This window comes from Chamaea fasciata, unplaced genomic scaffold (assembly GCF_029207755.1).
Source record: "Chamaea fasciata isolate MVZ Bird 193981 ecotype frontalis unplaced genomic scaffold, bChaFas1.0.hap1 SCAF_31, whole genome shotgun sequence".
Taxonomy (NCBI): domain Eukaryota; kingdom Metazoa; phylum Chordata; class Aves; order Passeriformes; family Sylviidae; genus Chamaea; species Chamaea fasciata.
In genome coordinates this window covers 1,258,926-1,278,044 of record NW_027094116.1, presented here as the reverse complement: position 1 = coordinate 1,278,044, position 19,119 = coordinate 1,258,926, and the positions used below count along the sequence as shown (strand labels likewise).

General features: G+C 64.6%; 4 protein-coding genes across 5 annotated transcripts; 1 reads left to right on the top strand and 3 right to left on the bottom strand.

The window, feature by feature from the left end:
• Positions 1-2,397: 2,397 nt before the first annotated feature.
• On the bottom strand, positions 2,398-5,640 carry ISG20L2 (interferon stimulated exonuclease gene 20 like 2). Its single transcript, XM_066206844.1, has 3 exons — positions 4,870-5,640; positions 4,070-4,270; positions 2,398-3,309 (listed from the first exon to the last, which is right to left on the bottom strand). Exons 1-3 carry the CDS (start codon positions 5,536-5,538, stop codon positions 3,196-3,198), a joined length of 984 nt encoding a protein of 327 aa, XP_066062941.1. The 5' UTR covers positions 5,539-5,640; the 3' UTR covers positions 2,398-3,195.
• An 86-nt stretch (positions 5,641-5,726) lies between these two features.
• On the top strand, positions 5,727-8,395 carry METTL25B (methyltransferase like 25B). Of its 2 annotated transcripts, none has more exons than XM_066206789.1 (7): positions 5,727-5,847; positions 6,140-6,267; positions 6,343-6,630; positions 6,703-6,765; positions 6,838-7,538; positions 7,875-8,062; positions 8,165-8,395. In XM_066206789.1, exons 1-7 carry the CDS (start codon positions 5,841-5,843, stop codon positions 8,371-8,373), a joined length of 1,584 nt encoding a protein of 527 aa, XP_066062886.1. In that variant the 5' UTR covers positions 5,727-5,840; the 3' UTR covers positions 8,374-8,395. The 2 variants fall into 2 exon arrangements, with proteins under 2 accessions (XP_066062886.1, XP_066062885.1); XM_066206788.1 differs by having other exon boundaries at positions 5,727-5,886.
• A 58-nt stretch (positions 8,396-8,453) lies between these two features.
• On the bottom strand, positions 8,454-10,384 carry MRPL24 (mitochondrial ribosomal protein L24). Its single transcript, XM_066206859.1, has 6 exons — positions 10,315-10,384; positions 9,293-9,483; positions 9,117-9,212; positions 8,928-9,031; positions 8,713-8,843; positions 8,454-8,634 (listed from the first exon to the last, which is right to left on the bottom strand). The coding sequence occupies exons 1-6, from the start codon at positions 10,373-10,375 to the stop codon at positions 8,498-8,500; spliced, it is 720 nt and encodes a 239-aa protein (XP_066062956.1). The 5' UTR covers positions 10,376-10,384; the 3' UTR covers positions 8,454-8,497.
• Positions 10,385-11,404: 1,020 nt separating this feature from the next.
• Positions 11,405-18,160, bottom strand: HDGF (heparin binding growth factor). The gene is made up of 6 exons (XM_066206860.1): positions 17,750-18,160; positions 12,567-12,643; positions 12,328-12,466; positions 12,063-12,239; positions 11,800-11,990; positions 11,405-11,692 (listed from the first exon to the last, which is right to left on the bottom strand). The coding sequence occupies exons 1-6, from the start codon at positions 17,834-17,836 to the stop codon at positions 11,686-11,688; spliced, it is 678 nt and encodes a 225-aa protein (XP_066062957.1). The 5' UTR covers positions 17,837-18,160; the 3' UTR covers positions 11,405-11,685.
• Positions 18,161-19,119: the final 959 nt, after the last annotated feature.

The following is a 19,119-nucleotide window of genomic DNA, read 5'->3' as shown; positions in this document are numbered from 1 at the left end:
TCCGGCTCGGGCCGGCGAGCCAAGTCCTGGCTTGCCGCATCCCTAATCCCCCGAAGAACAGGATTTCTCACCAAGCACTGACATAACCTCACCTACAGCAGCGCCGAGACCATGCCAGAGGGGACAGGGACAGGCAGAGCTGCAGGGACTCGGGAAGGGGGTGCTGGTGAAGGGTCACCCCAAACCCTTCACCCCAGGGAAGCAGGAACTGCGTCCCCCCCACCCCGGAGTCACAGGAGGGGCGGTGCTGTGGGTTTGCTCCAAATCTGGGGAAAACGGGGGAAAACCCCCCGCCCCCATCTCCATTCCAGGATAAGCGGATGGAGGGGTGTGGGGTGGGATCTGCCTGCAAACTCCCTGGGGCACCCCCGTACCCCTCGTCCTGTGCTGGGTACCATGACCCAGTGGGGTAATGAATGCCAGCACCGGCAGCCCCACATCTGGAAGGGATTCTGCCGGGAAGGGCGGATAAAGCCTTCGCACTCCACCCTCCCTCCCATCCCGGTGAAGCCCTGGGGTGGGCAGGCAAACCACTGGCCCCAAATAACCCCCCCGGAGCGCCGGTCACCCCTGGGAAGGGCACAGATTCTCTGGGAGGTGGGTGGGGAGCTGTGTCCCAGTGCCAGGGCAGCAGCAGCTGGCTCAGCCTCTGGAAACATCCGGCACCATCTACCGCCCGCACCCCCCTTCCCGGCAAAAATCCTCCCAAACCACAGAAATCCTGAGCGCAGACCGTGGGGTGGGGTGGGGGGGCTCCTCCAGCCCAGGCAGGACTTCATCGCTGCCCCGGAACCCCCGTGGGCCCCCCCAAATGTTGTCGGTGCCCCAGAGCCCCTCCTGGGAGGACGTGGCTGCCTGGGGATGTTCCCCCCCTCCCCGGTGCCCGGGATCCACCCCGGGAGGCGGTGTCGGGTACCCTCACCCCATACAGGAGCCAAAGTTGCTGGGGGTCATCCCAATTTCCCTCTCAGTGCGTTGGGAGAGAGGATGGGGGGACTCCACCGCGGGGGGGCTGGGGGGGGTGAAGCCTGAGCAAGGGCAGGTCACCCGTCGTCTCCACCCCATGTCCCCACAAATCCTTCCCAGCTGGCGGGACGCAGCCCCCACCCCCCGCCTCTGGCCACGGCCACGGCCGCTGCGGAAATGAAACACAGCTGGACGGCGCGACCGAGTCCGGCCCCGGCCCCGTGGCCGATGGGACCCCCGGCTGTGGGGCGGGAGGGAATCCACGTGCCCCGAGACCTCTGCTGTGCCGCCACAGCGGGACCTTGCCCTGGCCCAGGACCCCGATCCAGCCACAGCCCCTGCCCAGGACCCTCACTCAGCTCCAGCTGGTTCTGGGTCCGGACCCTGATCCAGCCCAACCCTGCCCCGGCCCTGGGACATTTCCTCAGTCCCAGGACTCTTCCCCAGTCCTGGGACTCTGCCCCACTACCAGGACTTCGCCCCAGCCCCGGGAGCTTTCCTCAGCCACGGGAAGCTACCCCCTGCTCCAGCCCGCGCCCGGTTCCCAGCCCCATCCGGAGGGACCCCAGGGTGAGATTCAAGCGAAGCCCCCGGGACCCTGACCCGCATCCCGGACCCGCCGAGGGTTGGGGCCCGGCCGGCTGCTTCTCATTTCCAGGGCCATAAACCCCTTTAACGACCGGCCATTTATAACCGCTGTAAAGCCCCTAATCACCGCCAAACCCAGCCCAGACACAAAGGCTCCCGCCTGCTCCTCCGCCCTCCCACCTTCCTTTGGATTTTGGGGCTCTGACAGCTTTCCCACCCCCACCCGGGCCGTAGGGACGGGTGTGCAAGGCAGGAGCGGGAGGGATAAACCCCCTCCCCAGAACTGCGCAAGCTCCCGCCCCGTGAGATGCTCGGGCATCCGCTCTCCAGCACTGCGGGGGGACCCAGATCCGCGCCTTTAACCCCAAAGAAAGGGGGAAGGGCCCCTCCCACTGCGGGGTTGTACACCCCAAAACCCTCCCTCGGGTTCTAGCGCCCCGAGCCAAGCGCAGCCACGTAAACATGAGGGAACGCTGGAAAAAGTGACGCACGTCGGGGGCCCGGGGCACCGTCCAGCCCGGCGGGGGCGGGGGGATCCCCCAAGGCGGCTGCGAGCTCGGCACCGGCACCGCTCCCGGAGCTGCCGCGGGCCCTCGGTTACGGCAACACCAGGGACCCACCGGTGGCTCAAGCAGAAAAGGGGGTGCGGGGGGCTGCCCACAGCTGGGGAAGGGGCCAGCTCGTCCCTGGCATGAAGAGGAGGCGGAGGAAGAGCCCGCAGGACGCAGATGTCGGAGGGTGCCGGGTGACGGCAGCGCCCCGGGGGCCCACCCGCAGCCCCCGCCCACCGGGGCAGGGGGCTCCTCCCCACCCCCACCGGAGGGAAGAGCTCTTTAATAATTTCTTTTTAATCAGGATTTTGCCCATAAACATTTCTGTTCAAAGCAATTCCCGTCGGGCTCGGGCACCTTCAGGGTATGACCACCCTCCGGGGCCGGGGGTGTCCCCGGGCTAGCGCGGGGGGGACTCGCCCGCGGGTGTCGGGGTCGTCCCCGGGGCACCTCGGGGTCTCGGGCTGGTGGATGGTGCGATGCTGCTCCCCATGCCCGGGTTTGTCCCGCCCCCAGCACAACGAGAACGGTGGAACTTAACCACCAACAAAAGCAGCTCCCAGAGCGGAGTGGGGACTTTCCAGGGGCATATGAGCCCCCCACCCGCTCCTACACATCCTCTCGGGGCACATGGGCAGCTCCCGGCACTGACAGAGGTAGTTCTGGCAAGAGGAAGGAGCCCGCTCCATTCTCAAAGCCCCAGTGATGGGGGCTGTGCTCAGGATGCCCCAGTGTCACTCCCAGATCAGGACCAGCAGCCCCGAAGTGTTTGCGGGGTGCAGGATCCCCAGAGACCCCTCTTGGGGAAGGCACCGTCCCAGGCCCTCTCCACATCCTGGGGAGAACAGGGCAGAACAGCAATGGCACAACAAGGCACGTCAGGCTTGGGGACAAGGGACATCACGCCTGGCTCCTCATCATCCACGGATGGGGGCAGCCCCTCAGCACCCACAGGACCCTCGAGGGGCAGGACCAGGCCTGGGGGCATCACTCTGGGACCCCCCAGAGACAGGACCGGGCCAAGGCCATCACTGTGGGCCCCCCAGAGGCAGGACCGAGCTGGGGGTGTCACTCTGAGCCCCCAGGGGTGTCACTTCTGCTCCGGGTTCTGCCGCAGGTGCTGCTCCCACTCCTCTTCCACCACCTTGTAGAGCTCCATGGTGGCTCGGGCATCCTCCACCGAGGAGTGGCCACTTTTCCCTACCTGTGGGGACAGACACAAGTCACCACAGCTCCCACTTTGGGGGGCAGCCAGAACTGGGGGTGTGTGGGATGTACAGAGATTAGGGAGTGCAGGCAGCTGTGGGGTGGGGGGATGCATGGAGATGAGGGTGTGCAGGAAGATTTGGGGGTGCAGGTGGATCAGGTGAGGGAAAGGGTGATGATCAGGGCACATAGGCAGCTGCAGGGGGCTGCAGGCAGATTAGGGGATGCAAGCAGCTCTGGTGGGGTGCAGGCAGCGTGGGTGGGCAGGTGCAGGGAAATGAGGGGGTGCAAGTAACTGTGAGTTAGAATTGGGGATGCAGACAGATTTGGGGAGGTACAGGCAGTATGAAGGGGATGCATGAAAATAAGGAGGTGCAGGCAGATTTGGGGGTACAGGAAGCTCCAGGGGGATGCAGGGAGCTTAGGAGAGTACAGGCAGATTTAAGGATACAGAGAACACTGGGGAGGTGCAAGCACCACTGTGGGGCGTGCATAGCTATTAACGGGAAAAGAGCAGGAAAAAGCCCCGCAAGGCTGCAAGGGTTGAGCTGAGGGTTCCCCCTGCCCACAGGCTGCTTTCCAGAGAAAGGGAAACTGAGGCACAGGGAAACTGAGGCACAGGGCTGCCTTGCTCCAGGACTGGCAGCAATGGCTGAACTCAGGGTGCCTTGGATCTTCCCCCTGACCCTTCCCTCCCCACTGTGTCCCTGGCATGGTACAGGGGGTCCCCACCTCCTGGGGGGCTCCAGCCACGGTACCTGGATGTCCTGGTTCAGCAGGGCTTTGGTGAGGCGCTTCAGGGAGATGGTCGCGTTTTCTGGGAAGCCACCACGACGGTTCAGCAGAGGGATCTGGGATGTGTCCCGGGTGAGAGCTTTGGGGTGGGAGTACCGGAGAGCTTTGAAGTCGTTGTGGATGGCATGGCCGACCACGACCTTCCCAGCAAGGATCCGCAGCACCTGCAGACAAGGAGGGGGTTGAGACTCCCAGCAGCGCCTTCCATGCTTCAGGGGAAGTTTCTGCCCCCAAAAATGCGGGCAGCCCCACGGGGCAGAGCCGTGGGGCTGAGCGGGAGTGGCGCAGCATGGGGACAATCCCTGTGCCCCACAGGGCAGGTGGGGACATGGCAGCCCTGGACCCCCACACAGCTCCTGAGCTGCAGAGCTCGACCCCGTGACCCCCACCCGTGGCCCTGCAACTGCGCACTCCCTGCCCTAGACCAGGAGTCCAGCCCTGCACCCCCAGACCCACGATCCCCACCCCACCCATGAGATGCAGAGCCAGGCCTTACAGCCCCTCATCCCCAGCCCATAAACCCAGCCCTGACCCCGTACTCAAGCCCTGCAGGCCAGCCCGTGTCTTCTCATCCTCCACTCCCCACCCCCAGCCCCCACCCTGCAGCCACCCCCTCCCACCCCTGCACTCCCCTCCTCGGCCCCACAGCCCAAGACCCCCGATGTCCCCTCTCGGCCTCAGAGCCTGAGCAGCAGAGCCCAGCCCCGGTTCCGCATCTCCCATGGCCGCAGCCCCCGCTCCCGGCCCGGAGACCGCCCCGCACCTGCTGCTGCGCCCTGCGGAAGGGCACGGCTTTGTCCATGTGGTGCCGGCGGATCCCGCTCCAGCGGGTCCGGTAATCCACGATGGGCGCCTCGGGCCGCACGTACTCATCGTACACGATGTCACCCTCGTAGGTGACGATGCTGCAGCGGGCCAGGGAGCTCGTGCGCCCGCCGGGCCCCGTGCCCACCATCTCACAGTCCATGGCCACGAGCTTGGGGGGCGCCGGGGGGGCACCGCCGGCCTTCGGGGCGCCCCGAGCTGTCCCTCGACCCGAGCCCTTGGTTTTAGTGGGAGCACCAGTTCCAGTGGAGCCGTTCTGGGACGCCGGGGGGGCTCCGACAGCGTTGGTGGAGCCCCGAGCCGCCCCCCGACCCTTCCCCTTGGTCTTAGCGGGAGCATCGGTCCCGGTGGGACCGTTCTCTTTGGGGCACGACCTGGGCTGGCCCGAGCGCGGCTTCCCCGGGCCGCCCTTGGTCCCCCCCGACCCCCGTCCTGGGGCCCGCCGGGGTCCGCCCGGTGCCGCCGGGAGCTGCTTCTGCCGCAGGACCCCCCGGCGCTCCAGCTCTCTCCGGCGCCGCACGAAGCTCTGGTGCTTTCGGTTCCCCGGCTCCTTCTTCGGGCGGCGCTCGGGGGCGGCGAAGTCCAAGTTGAGGATCAAATCGTCCATGGCGGGACCGGGCCCGGGCCGCTGCGGTGCGGACACGCGGCTCAGCGCCGGGGATCCCCGACCCCCGAGACTCCCGGCACCGGCCCCCGGAGACCCCCGGTCCCACCCCACCCCCTTCCCCTCCGCGCCCCGGAACCGGAAGTTCCCGGGAGACACGCGGCCGGCCCGGTACCGACAGTGACGTCATCCACTCGCGCCGCGGCGGGAACTGTGCGGCGCCGGGCTCTGAGGGGAGCGCGCGGCCGCGGCGACTCTGTGACGTAACAGATGACGTTAAATCGACGTCACAGGCCATCGGCAACATGCCAGGTATCTCGGCCGGCCCGGTAACGTCACGGGTGCTCGGGGGTGAGTGATACATCTGGGTGATGTGGCTCCGGGGGGTGTCTCGGTGGGGGTGTGGTGTCCCAGCTCCGTGACGTCATGGCAGGAGGTGTTATCGCGTCATCGTGTGACGTCACTGCACGATGACGTCATATGGCCGCTGAATGCGCTGGGCAGAGCCGGGGAAGGGGTGAGACCTGGGGTGATGTGAGAGTGCCAGAGCTCATGTCCTGGGTGACTTCAGAGTGCCAGGGCTAATGTCCCTCTGCCGCCCCAGGAGCCGCCGCCCCCCATCCCACCCCACACCTGCAGCAGCACCTGGAGCAGTCCCCGGAGCAGCGTCGAGCCGCTGACATCATCCGCCTCCTGATGCTCTACCGGCCCCTGCTCGACGCCTTCGTCATTGTGAGTGTCCCAAAGCTGTCCCCAGGCTGTGCTCCCCCCGGCCTGTGTTCCCCACGCTGATCCCGCTCCCCACAGGATTTCTTCACTGATGGTCTCTGGGCACAGCTGCCCCCAGCCTGGCAGCCCGCCCTGGCCAGTGCCACGCCGGTGCAGCTGGCCGGGCTCCTGGGGGGCCGCGGGGGCCCGGGGGCTGCCTGGCCCCTCTCCCTCCTGGCCTTTGCTGCCGCTGCCCGGGCCCTTGCCTTCCCTCGGGGGTGCCCGGGAGGGTCCCCGCGCCCCCCGTGCCAGAGCTCCCACCTGCACCCGCTGCTCCGCCGCCACGTCAAGCCCAAAAAGCAGCACGAGATCCAGCGCCTGGGCAAGGTAGGTGCCCCTCCCAATCCCCTGAGACCTCCCAGCTGCCCCCAGCCTCCTAACAGCCCCCCTTCCCCACAGCTGCTGAAGCGGCTGAGCCAGGCCACCGGCTGCGAGCGTGTGGTGGATATTGGAGCAGGGCAGGTATGAGCAGGGGGACACAGAGGGGTCCCAGAGGATCGCCCCAACATGAGCTGAGCTTGTGTCCCCTCACAGGGCCACCTTTCCCGGTTCCTGGCCTTTGGCCTGGGCCTGTCAGTCACTGCAGTGGAGAGTGATGGCCGCCTGGTGGGCCTGGCGGAGCGCTTTGACCAGGAGCTGCTGTGGGAGCTGGGGAAAAGCAAGGGGCTGGGAAACAAGAGGCCCTCCCTGCAGCCCCTCATCCCCCGGGCCCCGCAGCACGTGGCTGGGCGCCTGGACCCCGCAGCTCCCTGGGGGGAGTTCCTGCTACCCCCCGACCCCCCAGGACCTGGCCCCACTGCCCAGAACCCGCTGGGGGGCCCGGGAGGCTCTGAGGACGGGGGGCAGGTGCTGGTGACGGGGCTCCACGCCTGCGGGGACCTCAGCCCGGCCCTGCTGTGGCACTTTGCCCGCAGCCCTACTGTGGCTGCCGTGGCCTTGGTGGGCTGCTGCTACATGAAGCTGTCAACCACCCCTCAGCCCCCTGGCTGCCCCCTGGGCTACCCCCTGAGCACCTCGGTGGCTGCATTGCCAGGCCACCAGCTGTCCTACCGGGCACGGGAGGCTGCGTGCCACGCACTGGAGGAGTACGAGGGGCGGCTGCGCGGGGGCAGCCCCCACCTGCGCGCCCACTGCTACCGCGCCGTGCTCGAGAGCCTCATCCGCGCCGCCGACCCTGCCAAGAGGCACCTGGGCCTGCAGCCGGGCAGGAAGGCACATGCCCTCAGCTTCCCCCAGTGAGTTGGGGCAGGGGGATCCCCTTCTGCATCCCCTGGTGGTCCCCAGTGAGTCTGGGGAGGTGGGACCCCTTTCTGGGACATTCGCTGCCCCTCCCTGAGTTTGGGGATGGAGGATCCCTTCCTGGGATGGCTCTTAGCCTCCCATAGTTTGGGGAGGGAGGACCCTTTTCTGGAACTCCCATTGTGAGTTGGGGAGTGGGGACTCCCTTCTGTGTCCCCTCCTGGCCCTGCAGTGAGATTGGGGAGGGAGGGGAACTCCCTTCTGGGGCCCTCCTCATGAGTTTGGGGATGGGGCAATCCTGCCTGGGACTCCCCTGCCCTCTTTCATGACAGATACGCCCACCTGGGGCTGCCCCTTGCGGGACTGGACCCAGCAGAGGTCCCGCTGGACTCAGGGGCTGTGGGGGCCATGCTGGAGCAGCAGCACAAGGTGGTGGCATTCTGCACCCTGGGGCAGCTTCTGGCACCTGCCGTGGAGACCCTCATCCTGCTTGACCGTCTGCTCTATCTGCGGGAGCAAGGTGGGCATGGGCAGGGCTGCCAGGGCGATCCTTCCCCTCCTGTTTCCTCTCTCCCTGGACCCCTCTCTCCGCTCTCCCGACTCTCCTTTGCCTTTTATCCAGGTTTCCACTGTGCCCTTGTGCCCCTCTTCAACCCCCGGTTCTCCCCACGGAACCTGGTGCTGGTGGCTGCACGGACCCCGCTGGCCACAGTGCTGGCCGGGCTGGACAAGGACAGCGAGGACGGGGACAGCAGCAAGGATGAGGATCTGGGGGAAGCAGAGTCCCCCAGGGAGGGGCAGAGCCCCCATAGCCCTGGGCACAGACCATAATAAACCCTGCATTTGTATGGTCCGGGGCTGGGTGTGAGTGAGTCAGTGCTGCACCAAAAGCACTGCGTGCTACAAACACAGAAAATCAAGGGGGGGGGTTTATTGCAGAGCCGGGCTCCCCTAGTTAATACCAGTAGGATTTCTTGGCGCGGCGCGTCTCCACGATCCCCATGGCATCCATGATCTCCTCCTCGAAGGTCTTCAGGGACGGCCGATACGTCTTGGCCAGCGCATCCTCCTCTGATGTGTCCTTGGGGCCATCTGTGTGGGCAAGGGGACAGCGCTGACCCCCTGTGTCCCCTGCCACGTCCCCCCAGCCTCCGCTGCCATCTCACTCACCGACCCACTGCTCGGGGACAATGCCGTCCTGGCGTGGCTGTGGGGGCACGGGCAGGATGCGGCCACTGCGCAGCGACACGCGGACACGCTCGCCCTCCTCTGTGTACCGCCACTCCACCTCTGTCGGCTTCCTGTGGGCACACGGTGTTGGCAGGGGGCAGGACTGAGGTGGGGGGCAGCAGTGGGGTTCCCTCAGCAGCCCCCCAGGCCGTTACCGGTCCTCAGGGTCCACCAGGCAGATCTGGCTGAGCAGCAGCGGCGCCTCGCTGGCGATGTAGGTCCCCGAGTACTTGGCTGTGCGGTTGACGTAGCGATAGTGCTGCAAGGGCACGGGAGTCACTGACAGTCTGTGGCCTCCCCAGCCTCCCCACAGCCTCCTCCAGCCCTCCCTGCTCCAGCCTCACCGTGTTCAGTCCTTCCACCACCACCCAGTTGCGGGCTTGCACCACCTGGGTGACCAGCCCCTGCTTCCCCGCGTCCTTCCCGGCCAGCACCTGGACCTGCGTTGGAGAGAGGGGCAGAGGTGGGACCCCCAGTCCAGCTGGCAGCCAGGAGGGAACCTGGGGAAGGGGAGCCTCACCGTGTCACCCTTGAACACCTTCCAGTCGTCCTTGGCAACGGGTTCCACAAAGACCTTGGGGCGGCGCTGCCCCGGGGGGTTGCGGAGCCGGGCAGCCATGGAGTCAGGGGGCCACATGCCGTGCCGGTAGCCCGGGGGCAGCCGCGGCCGTGCCGCACTCAGCAGGGCCGAGAGCCGCATGGTGCTGGGGACTGGGAAGTCAGGGGCGCCACTGAGGCCCTTGGGGACACCTCTCATGCTCCCCAGGGTCATGTGTGCTCGGGGCTGGGCGAGATGCAGGCGTCCAGCAGGGCCCACCCATCACCAAAGGGAGTCACCCCCACCCACCCAAGCCCTGAAAGCGCTCCCCCTGAAGGGGATCGAAGCGTCTGGGAGAGCAGCACCCCACAAAAGGGACACAGGGATCTCACAGACTCTCATCTCCGCGCCCCCAAAGGGGATTCAGTCCCCAACAGACCCCCAAAGGGGATCCAGGTACTGGCACAGCCATCCCTCACCTATGAAGGGACCCAGGGATCCCACAGGGCATCCCCCACGCAAAGGGTACCAGGTGTCCTGCAAAGCACCCTCTGCTCCCAAAGGGGACCTGTAGAGCCCTCCACTCCCCGAAGAGAACCAAGGAGTCACAGACACCTTTCCCTTTCCCCAAAGGGGAACACGGGCGTCCCACAGACGGGGAGAGCACTCCACCAAAGAGGACCCAGGAGTCCCACAGACCCCATTTCCCCAAAGGGCACACCAACACCGGCAGAGCCTCCTCCACCCCCGAAGGGACCCATGGATATTGCAAACTCCCCCCTCACTCCCAAAGAGAACCCGTAGAGACCCCCACCACCCAAAGGGAACTGAGGGGTCCCGCAGAGCACAACCCCTCCACGCCGCCGGAAACGACACGCAGGCGTCCGGCAGAGCCCCGGCCACCCCCAAGGAGCCCCGAGCCCCGCAAATCCCTCCAGTACCCCAGAAAGGGTCCCGCAGAGTGCCCTGGCCCCACAGAGCAGCCGGACCCCGACCCCGCTCACCTGCGGGGCCCGCGCCGCTCCCGCGCTCCGGGGGGCGTGGCCCAGGGGTGGGCGTGGCCATCGGGTGGGCGTGGCCAAGCGCAGCGCAGGCCCGGACGCGGCGCTGCCGTGGCGCGCGGCCCCGCCTGGGAGCGCTGCGGAGGCCGCGGAGGCGGTGCCCGGCGCAAGGCACGCCGGGAGCCGTGGTCCTGGCGCGGGGCATGCCGGGAGCTGTAGTCCCGCCGTCCCCGGTGTCCCTCGTCCCTCCGGCCCCCCAGCCCCGCCGCAGCCCCCGCGGTGGAGCGGCTGCCGGGAGCTGTAGTCCCGCCGGGGCTGGCGCCCGGCCACGGCTCCATTTTCTGCCGCTATCCTCCCTGACCTCGGGGCTGGTCCAGGGTAGGGTGTCCGCTGTCCCCTCTGCAGGGAGCCGGGCACGGAACAATTCCTCCGGTTTGTCCCCTCCTCGCTGGTCTGTGTGTGTCGAACAGGGTGCCCAGAGAAAGGTCACGGCCCCAAGCCTGCCACAGCTCAAGGAGCGTTTGGACAAAGCCCTCGGGCACAGGATGTGATTTTGGGGTGTCCTGTGCAAGGCCCAGAGCTGGACTCGATGATCCTGACAGGCCCCTTCCTGCTCAGGATATTCCAGCATAGAAGTTGAGTGCTTGGACAACACTCTAGGATGTTGGGACTGGGGACATTTTGGGCTGGCCTGTGCAAGGTCAGGGCTCGATGATCCCTGTGGGTCCCTTTCAGCTCAGGATATTACAGGATTTCATGATCCTAAAGGTCAAGGAGTATTCAGACAATGCTCTTGGATGCTGGGATTTTGAGGTGTTGTGTGTAGGGTCAGGAGTAAGACTTGATCCTTCTGTGTCCCTTCCAGCTCAGGGCATCCTGTGATTCTGTAGTTCCTATTTTAGCTCCCCTCCAAAACTTTTCCCTGGCTCTTTCCTTGCCCCAGCCCCATCTCTCCCTCTGGTCCATGTGCTTGCTCCTCCCATCCCAGAGCTGCCAGAGGGGCTTTGGCAGCCCCACCTTTCTGGGCAGCCCAAAGGGTCCCGAAACCACCCATGCAGGGGGGTCCAGGTGCTAACCCAGGGTCCACAAGCGCTTTAAAAAGGCAAGATTCGCTTTTATTTCAAATCAACTGCTCAGCCCCGAGGAATCACTAATACAAAGCGTGCGCCCACGGCAGGGCAGGCACGGAGCCACTCGGGGTCAGTACCGGGCTGCTCTGCATTCCTCTCTTTTTTTCGTAGTTTTTTTTCCTTTTGAAATTTAATTTTGGGGTGGTTTCTCTCGTCCGGAGCTCCGGACGCGACGAGCCGGCGTGGGCAACACGGGGCAGCACCCGGGACCCGGCAGGGAAGGATCAGCTCGCCGGGGAAGCCACTACAGGCTGTGGAGGCCAAGAAGAGATCCAGGTTCTTGGTCAGACCCTGTGGTGTCAGGGATGCCCCCAAGGCCTGGAGGCTATGGGGACAGGGATCACTGCACCACCCTCACCTCTCCTTGTGGTCTCTGACCTCCTCCTTGCCCTCCTGCTTGGCTTCGTTGGTGTCTGGTGCGTCAGCAGCGTCACTGTTCTTCTCCCCTTCACCCGGGTTGGCTTTGGGCTCCTCCTTGGGGGCCTCTTCGTTGTCCACCTTCTTGTCCCCTTCCTGCCCCTCCGCATCCTTGGGGCGTTTGGGGGAGTCCTGGGCCGGGGGAGCTCAGGTCAGCCCAGCCCCCATCATCCACATCCCCATCCCCAGCAGCCCACCCAGTACCTCCAAAGCATCTTCCGCTTTTCTCTTGATCCCGGCTTTCTCGTTCTTCTCCTTGGACTGCTCGTCGATCACCAGCTTCCCCTCCTCATCGCTGCTGCCCTCCGCGTTGCCCTTCTTATCCCCGTCTCCCTCCGGCTCCCGCTCGGCCGCCTCGGGGCAGCTCTTCTTCTGGGTGGGCTGTGGGAACAGGGCAGTTCACAGAGGGCACCCAGGAAGGAGGAATGGGGGAGGAGGTGGCATGGAGGCCCCCCAGCTCGTGACCCACCTGGTAACCAGAGGCTTTGACCGTGGGGGTGTTCTCGATCTCCCACAAACCTTCGCTGAACCCTTTCCGCTTGTTGGGTTTTCCAAACTTCTCCTTGCACTCCTCGTAGGGGAAGAGGTCTTTGGGCCCCAGGAATGCCCTGTGCCAGGGGAAAACAGTGAGGGGTGGGAGCAGGGGGGATCTCACCTTTCCCAAACTCACTGGCACCACCTGCCCTGTACGCCCCAGCTCCCACTCACGTTTCATGGGTCCCGAAGAAGAAGACTTGGTACTTATTGGAGGAGGATTTGACTGCAGCTTCTGGCATCTCATCAATCTGTGTGACACAAAGGACAGGGTGAGAGGAGAGGGCAGAGACCCCTGGGGCTCCTCAGACCCCAGGACATCACCCCCCCCCCCCCAGTGTCCTATCGATGGGCACATTTCCAGAAAGGAAAATGTGATTCCTTAGGAATTCACCCACCGTCCGGAGACAGTGCTGGCAAGAAGTAGTGAGTAGAACAAGTGGTGGTGCCCACTGATGTGGGGGCCAGCGGGACTCCCCTTCTCCCACCCCCTCCCCCCTTAAGCTCTTGTCTAGACCAGCTCAGACACACTCAGCAAATTCAGGCGCTGCCAGCGGTGCCAGTGAAGCCACAGGCGTCGCCTCCAGCCTGGGCCAGGAACGGGGTGCCTGAAGAGAGACACCATCCTGCTGCTGGGACACCCTGGCTGAAATGGGGTCACCAGACAAGGGGACAGCCTGGCGAGGGCAGTGGGGTCAAGCAGCAGCCGGTGTCAAGCCCACAGGCAGGTGCTGCTCCACCAAGCGTGAATAATCCCGAGGCGCCAAGCGGGAACAGAGCGAAAGCAACTCCGGCTGCTTTTTATAGCATCTAAAAATAACCCCCCCTGCAGCCAGCAGCCATAAATTCCCTGAGAAAACCTCAAAGGGAGGTGGAAGGAGCTGAAGGAGGATGCGGGTGGGGGTCTCGGAGCAGGCGCCAGCACGTCACCGGGGTGGAAGGTGCCAGCACACATGGCCAGGACGCTGGGTCCCATTCTCAGCGCTCTGCTGACTCATGGCACAACCTTTCCTAAGTCACCATGACCCCGGCAGCTTGCTGAGCCTCAGTTTCCCCAGCCGGCAGGGCTGGGGTTCTGTGATAGGGTGGACCTGGCCAAGAGTTTCTCCCAGTTTCCTTCCCAGAGCTGTGAATGGAACTAACACTTGCCCCTGTGCTGAGGGGTAATGCCAGCACAGCCCCAGGGGCAGATGGAGAGGTTGGGACACTGGGAGGGGCTCTGCACAGGCACCAGGACGTGGGAGATGGTCGGTGTGATGTCCCACTCCTGGGCGGGATGAGCCTTTGTGCCATCCCCACTGCCCAAATGTGGTTTGGGGCATCCAGGCTGTCCTGCATCAGGATCCAGGGGGTGCTTCAGGATTGGTGAAGTGCTCCCACCCACTGCCCTTGGGCTACTGGCACTGCCATGCCCCAATGCCGCCCATCCCTCACAGGCATGGGGACATTCCAGAAGCAGGGATGGTCCCCAGCAGAGCAAAGGTCAGTCCAGCCCTTGCACCCGTCCCCATCGGGACCCTGGCCCATGGTGGCAGCTGGGAGCAGCAGCTCCATCCCTGCATGGCACGGAAGGTGGAGGAGGGGACGATGTGACTCAGAGCAGAGGCCACCAGCCCAGCCCAGCCCCGCCGGGGATGGTGCTTCCCGCAGGCCACGTTCCTGCAGGTCAGTCCTGGGACAGTGTGACAAAGGCCCCTAGAGCCTCCAGGCAAGAACATGGAACCCGGACCCCCCCACCACCAGGACTGGACAGGGACTCCATAGCCCCTTGCAGTGCCAGGACCCTGATGGAGACTCCCCTCCCCCAGCTGTGCCATTCCCCAAGCAAGCTTCCAAATCTCCTTCCCCAAGGAAACGCAGCACAGGCAGAGGCACGGGCAGCAGGTCCAGGGGTGGCCGCCCTCTGGCACTGTGCCCCCGAGCCCACTGTTGCCTGTCCCCAGCCCATGAACTGAGGGGCTCCATTCCTTACACAGCCCATTCCTGCCAGCACCAGCCCTTTATCAGCCCCTCCTGCACCCCAAGGGGATGTGGTGGCTGTATCTGCACGGGCAGGCGGGGGACCAGGGTGCGGGGACACGGGGCAGGCGGGTGACACCCCATTGGGGACAGCGATAATGCAGGCGGGTGCAAACCCGCCCAAAAACCCTGGGCTGCCCAAACTGCCCTATGATGGGGCCCAGGGCTCGTGGCACCGTCATGCCCCATGTCTGTTTGTCCGTCTCTGTCACTCACTGGACAGTGGCAGCGCGGGGAAACAGGGCTACAGTGCCAGGGTAAAGTCCACGGTGCCCATTTCTGTCCCCCTGCCAGCTCCTGCGAATGGCACTGATGTCACAGCCTGGCCTTGCCCAGGGACCTGCATCTGGAAGCTGGGGGGGGATCTGAAAATGGGCTGGGACAGGCCCCCTGGGAGGGGAAGCTCTGGAGCGTGGCAGGGGAGGGACAGGCATGTACCCCCGCTCTGGACTCTGCCCCCAACCTCTGCTCTTCACCTTTGTGACTGGTCCATGGAGCACGGCTGGATGCAGCCTGCCCTGCACTGGCCATGGGGGCTGGGACCAGCCCCCTCCCTGCCTCAGTTTCCCCACTGCACGACAAAGCTGGCAGCAAGGAGCTGGTTGTCAAGAAGGGGAATTAATGGAATTAACTCATGTGGGTCACACACGGTTGATGAAGCATGTTGGGGGGCACATGCACCAGGTGGAGCCTGTGGCATCCCTGAGACCCATGGGTGCACCCATGCACTCCCCAGGGCTCTCCTCAGCCCTGGGGCCACCACTGGGCCCCATCCAAGGACCAGGCTGGCAATGGGCAGCAAATTACCCGGAATCTGCTCCAGAGGGTAGGACCAGCAGGATCCTGACCCCACCGCACACCCAGCCATGGGAACAGGAGATGCTCAGGAAGGGGGATGTCGGTGGTGCCAAGATCCCCAGCGTGGTGCTTCGTTCCCTGCCATGCTCCCGTGCTGTCCCAGAGCTCTGTATGGAAGAGGGGCTGCAGATCTGGCCACAGCAGCAGGGAATCACCAATGGGCAGGTGACAACAAGGGTCCAGCACAAAGGACCCCGCAGAGAAGCGGTGAGGGGAGACAAGCATCATCTTCCAGGTGCCTGCGACTCATCTCCCCACTCTCATGCCTCAGTTTCCCCTGTTTAATGCTGTCCCACTCAGGGAGAGATTTCCACTGGAGGCGGGGGCTGAGCTGCTGGTGTTGGGGGACAGTGCCAGGTGCCATCCCCAGGGAATGGGTCAGGGGAACAACCCCTCCCCCACAGTGCCGCCAGCTCCCCCCTCCATTTCTTCCCCTATCTCTGCTCCAGCCACACCTGGTTGGAAACAAATATCCCAGCAAACGCCACGCGTGGCCGGGTAACGTTTCATCACAGCACCTGATTAGTCACGGGCAAGCCCTGCCTGCTTCACCCTGACCGATTAGTCATGGTGGGGAGGGCTGCTGCACTCCAACCACCACCCCCCGATCAACCAGCACCCCTGGGCTCGGGGAGCCCAACCTCCTGCTGCTTCCAGAAGGGGAAAACCTGTTCCCCGCCTGCCCCAGCAGCCCCGGAACGCTCCTGCCATGGTGGCAGCGAAACCAGGCGCCGGGAGATGAGTGGAGCGTGAAACCCGAGCGGGCTTGGGCGCACTCAGGCGCTAATTCGGTCCCCGGGAGCTGAGCCCGGCATGAGGCTTTGCGAGCCCCGAGCCGGCGTCCCCGCGGGCGAGGGCACCCGACGCAAAGCGGCTTTTCAGGAACCGGGGCCGAACCCCGCTGCGATGAAATGGCTGCAGGAGGATGGGGCAGCGGGCCTGTGCTGGGGGCCACGAGAGCATCGCTTTCCCCCGGAGAGAAGCTGCGGTGGAAAGGCAGGCGGTGGTGGAAGCAGGCGCCGGGCTCCCAGGGATCCCTCTGGCTCCTCCTCGCAAAGCCGCTTTCAAATGCGCGTTGGGAGGCCAGTGCCAAATCCGAACGGGCTCCCAACCCCCTCCCGGCCTCCCCGCCAGAACCCGACAAACCAAACAAAAGTTATTCAAATCCGGGAGAGAAAGGAGGAGGGGATGGGGGGGACGGGGGGGATCCTCGGCCTTTAAAGCCCACCGCCCCATTCCTCCCCTTTTCCGCTCAATTTGGGGTTTCCAGGCAGCCCCAGTGCCCTTTGCAGCAAGGCCGGGAGGCGAGTGTGTGTGTGGGGGAAACACTCCAAGGAAATTTTAAACTGCATCATCAACCGCTTAAAAATAACCAGCGCCGTGTTGTGTAGCCAGACCTGCCCACGGTCCTCGGCCGCGGATCCGGCCCTGATGGCTGTGGGCTTCATCCCAGGGGTCCCGGGCTCATGGCACGGACCCCCCAGGGACGCCCGCACCCTCCCGGCGCCCAAGGACCCTCTCCGGCGGCAGTGAGCCGGGGGGCAGTGGCGGGGCGGCACATGGTGGGGCTTCGACCCCCACCCCCCCGCGCCCTCCCTGTAAGCACGGCCCCCCCCTTCTCCCCGTCCTAAGTCCTCAATAATTCTATCGATTTTTCTAAAGCCAAACTCCCGGCGAGCGCTGGCACCTCTCTGGCACCCGTGGCAAGAGGTAAGGCCACGAAGAGCCGGGGGACACGCTCGGGGACCTGCCAGCGAGGTCAGGGCGGGGGAGCTTGGCCATATCCCCCCCGGGCTCCCCCAGACCATCAGTGAAGCGGAGGGGGAGCGACCTGGCCCCTCCCCGGGGTCTCGCAATGGAGCGGGAAGGGCGTCGTGGTGCAGCCCCACGTGTTAAAGGGACCCCCCGGCACCGGGGGGGCTCACCGCGGGGAGGGGCTCACCCCGAGATGGGCCAGCCTCGTGCTCCGGTGCTGGATGCGGCCCCGGTCGCCGGCCGGCCCAAGCGGGGTCCCCACTCCCACGCGGTGGCAGAAGCCACGCGGTCTCCACCCGTGCCCACCGCCCGGGAGAGAAATGAATAAACAGCACAAAAAGGGCCCGGCGGAGCCCGGGACGTTGTTTCCAACACATTAAATCCCCCCCAAGCCAAACGAAACGTCCCGAAAGCGCCTCCCCCAAGCCTCGGTACCGAGTAACCCCCAAGTCCGCCGGGCCCGGCCTTACATAAGGTGCCGGCAAAGTTAGACCCCGGCCCCGGTGGAAGGGGAACGGGGGGCCTGAAGCCTGACCCCAGTGTGGACACACCCCCCGCCGTTACACGGGGGCAGCCTGACCCCGGTGCGCCCCCTCCCCCCATCCCCCGGGACACCTCGGCCGCCCGCGTTATGCAACGGGGAGCACCGGAGAGAGCACGGGAGAGAGCACCGGGGGGGCAGCGGTGGGTCCCATGGCTCCCCCACCCCTTCCCCAGCTCCTTACCCGGGCAGGCCAGTGCGGGTAACCCTTCATCTTGGCGAAGACCAGGTCCCCGCATTTGTATTCCTTCTGTCGGTTGGACCGGGACATCTTGGCTGGCGGCTCCTCCCGGGACCGGGGGAGCGGGCGGGGGATGGGGGAGGGGAGGAGGGGGTTAGGGATGAAGTTTGGGAGGCAAAACCCGGCGAGGCAGGGATCAGCCAAAAAAAAAAAAAAAAAAAAAATACAACCCAAAAAACCCCTCCCTAATCCGAGGGGGGAGGCGCGGAGGCAGCGGCTGCTCTGCCCCCCGGCGCGGAGCCCGGGCGGGGGGCGGCGGCGGCCCCGGGGTCAGCGGCGGCGCGGCGCAGCGGCGGAGGGCCCAAGCCCCATGCGGTTGTTTGTGTTTGAAATTCAATTGCTCCCTCCCTCCGCCGTCACCCCCCACCCCCCTTCCCCTTCCCCTTCCTCCTCCTCCTCCTCCTCCTCTCCTCCTCCTCCTCCTCCCGGTGGATGCGCTCGGAGCTCGCAGGCTCGGCAGCGCTGCCTGGGCGCGCACACCCACCGCCCGCCCACGGGGCCGCGTGCGCCGTGCGCGGACCCGGCCCCCAAAAAAACGCGAGCGGTGCCCAAAATGTGCCCGGCTGCCGGTGGGCCTGGAGGGGCGTGGATGCTTCCAGCCGCGGTGTGTCACGAGGGAGCAGGGACGCGGCCCGGGGTGACACCGGCGGGACGCCCGGCCTCGGGCTCGGCGTTGAAATGGAAGGGTCCCGTGTGGAACCCGTGCTAGTTCGGTGTCACAGCGTGCAAAACCGATGTGAAACAGCGGAAAACGGGCGTAAACCCGTGCAAAACCAGTGTAAGACGATGCACGAAAAGCAATGTAAGACACCACTAAAATGGTGTAAAAACATGTAAAACGGTGCAAAACTGTTAATGTCAAACTCTGAAAAACAGGTGTAAAACAGTGCATAACCAGTGTAAACAGCACCAAAATGGTGTAAACCCGTGTAAAAAAAAGTGCAAAAGTGGCATAAAATCGTGTAAAACAATGCAAAATTGGCATAAAGCTATGTAAAACAGTACATAACCAATGTAAACCAGCACCAAAATGGTTTAAAACCCTGTAAAAAAAGTGCAAAACTGGCATAAAATCGTGTAAAACCGTGCAAAATTGGCATAAAGCTATGTAAAACAGTATATAACCAATGTAAACCAGCACCAAAATGGTGTAAACCCGTGTAAAAAAAGTGCAAAACTGGCATAAAATCGTGTAAAACCGTGCAAAATTGGCATAAAGCTATGTAAAACAGTATATAACCAATGTAAACCAGCACCAAAATGGTGTAAACCCGTGTAAAAAAAGTGCAAAACTGGCATAAAATCGTGTAAAA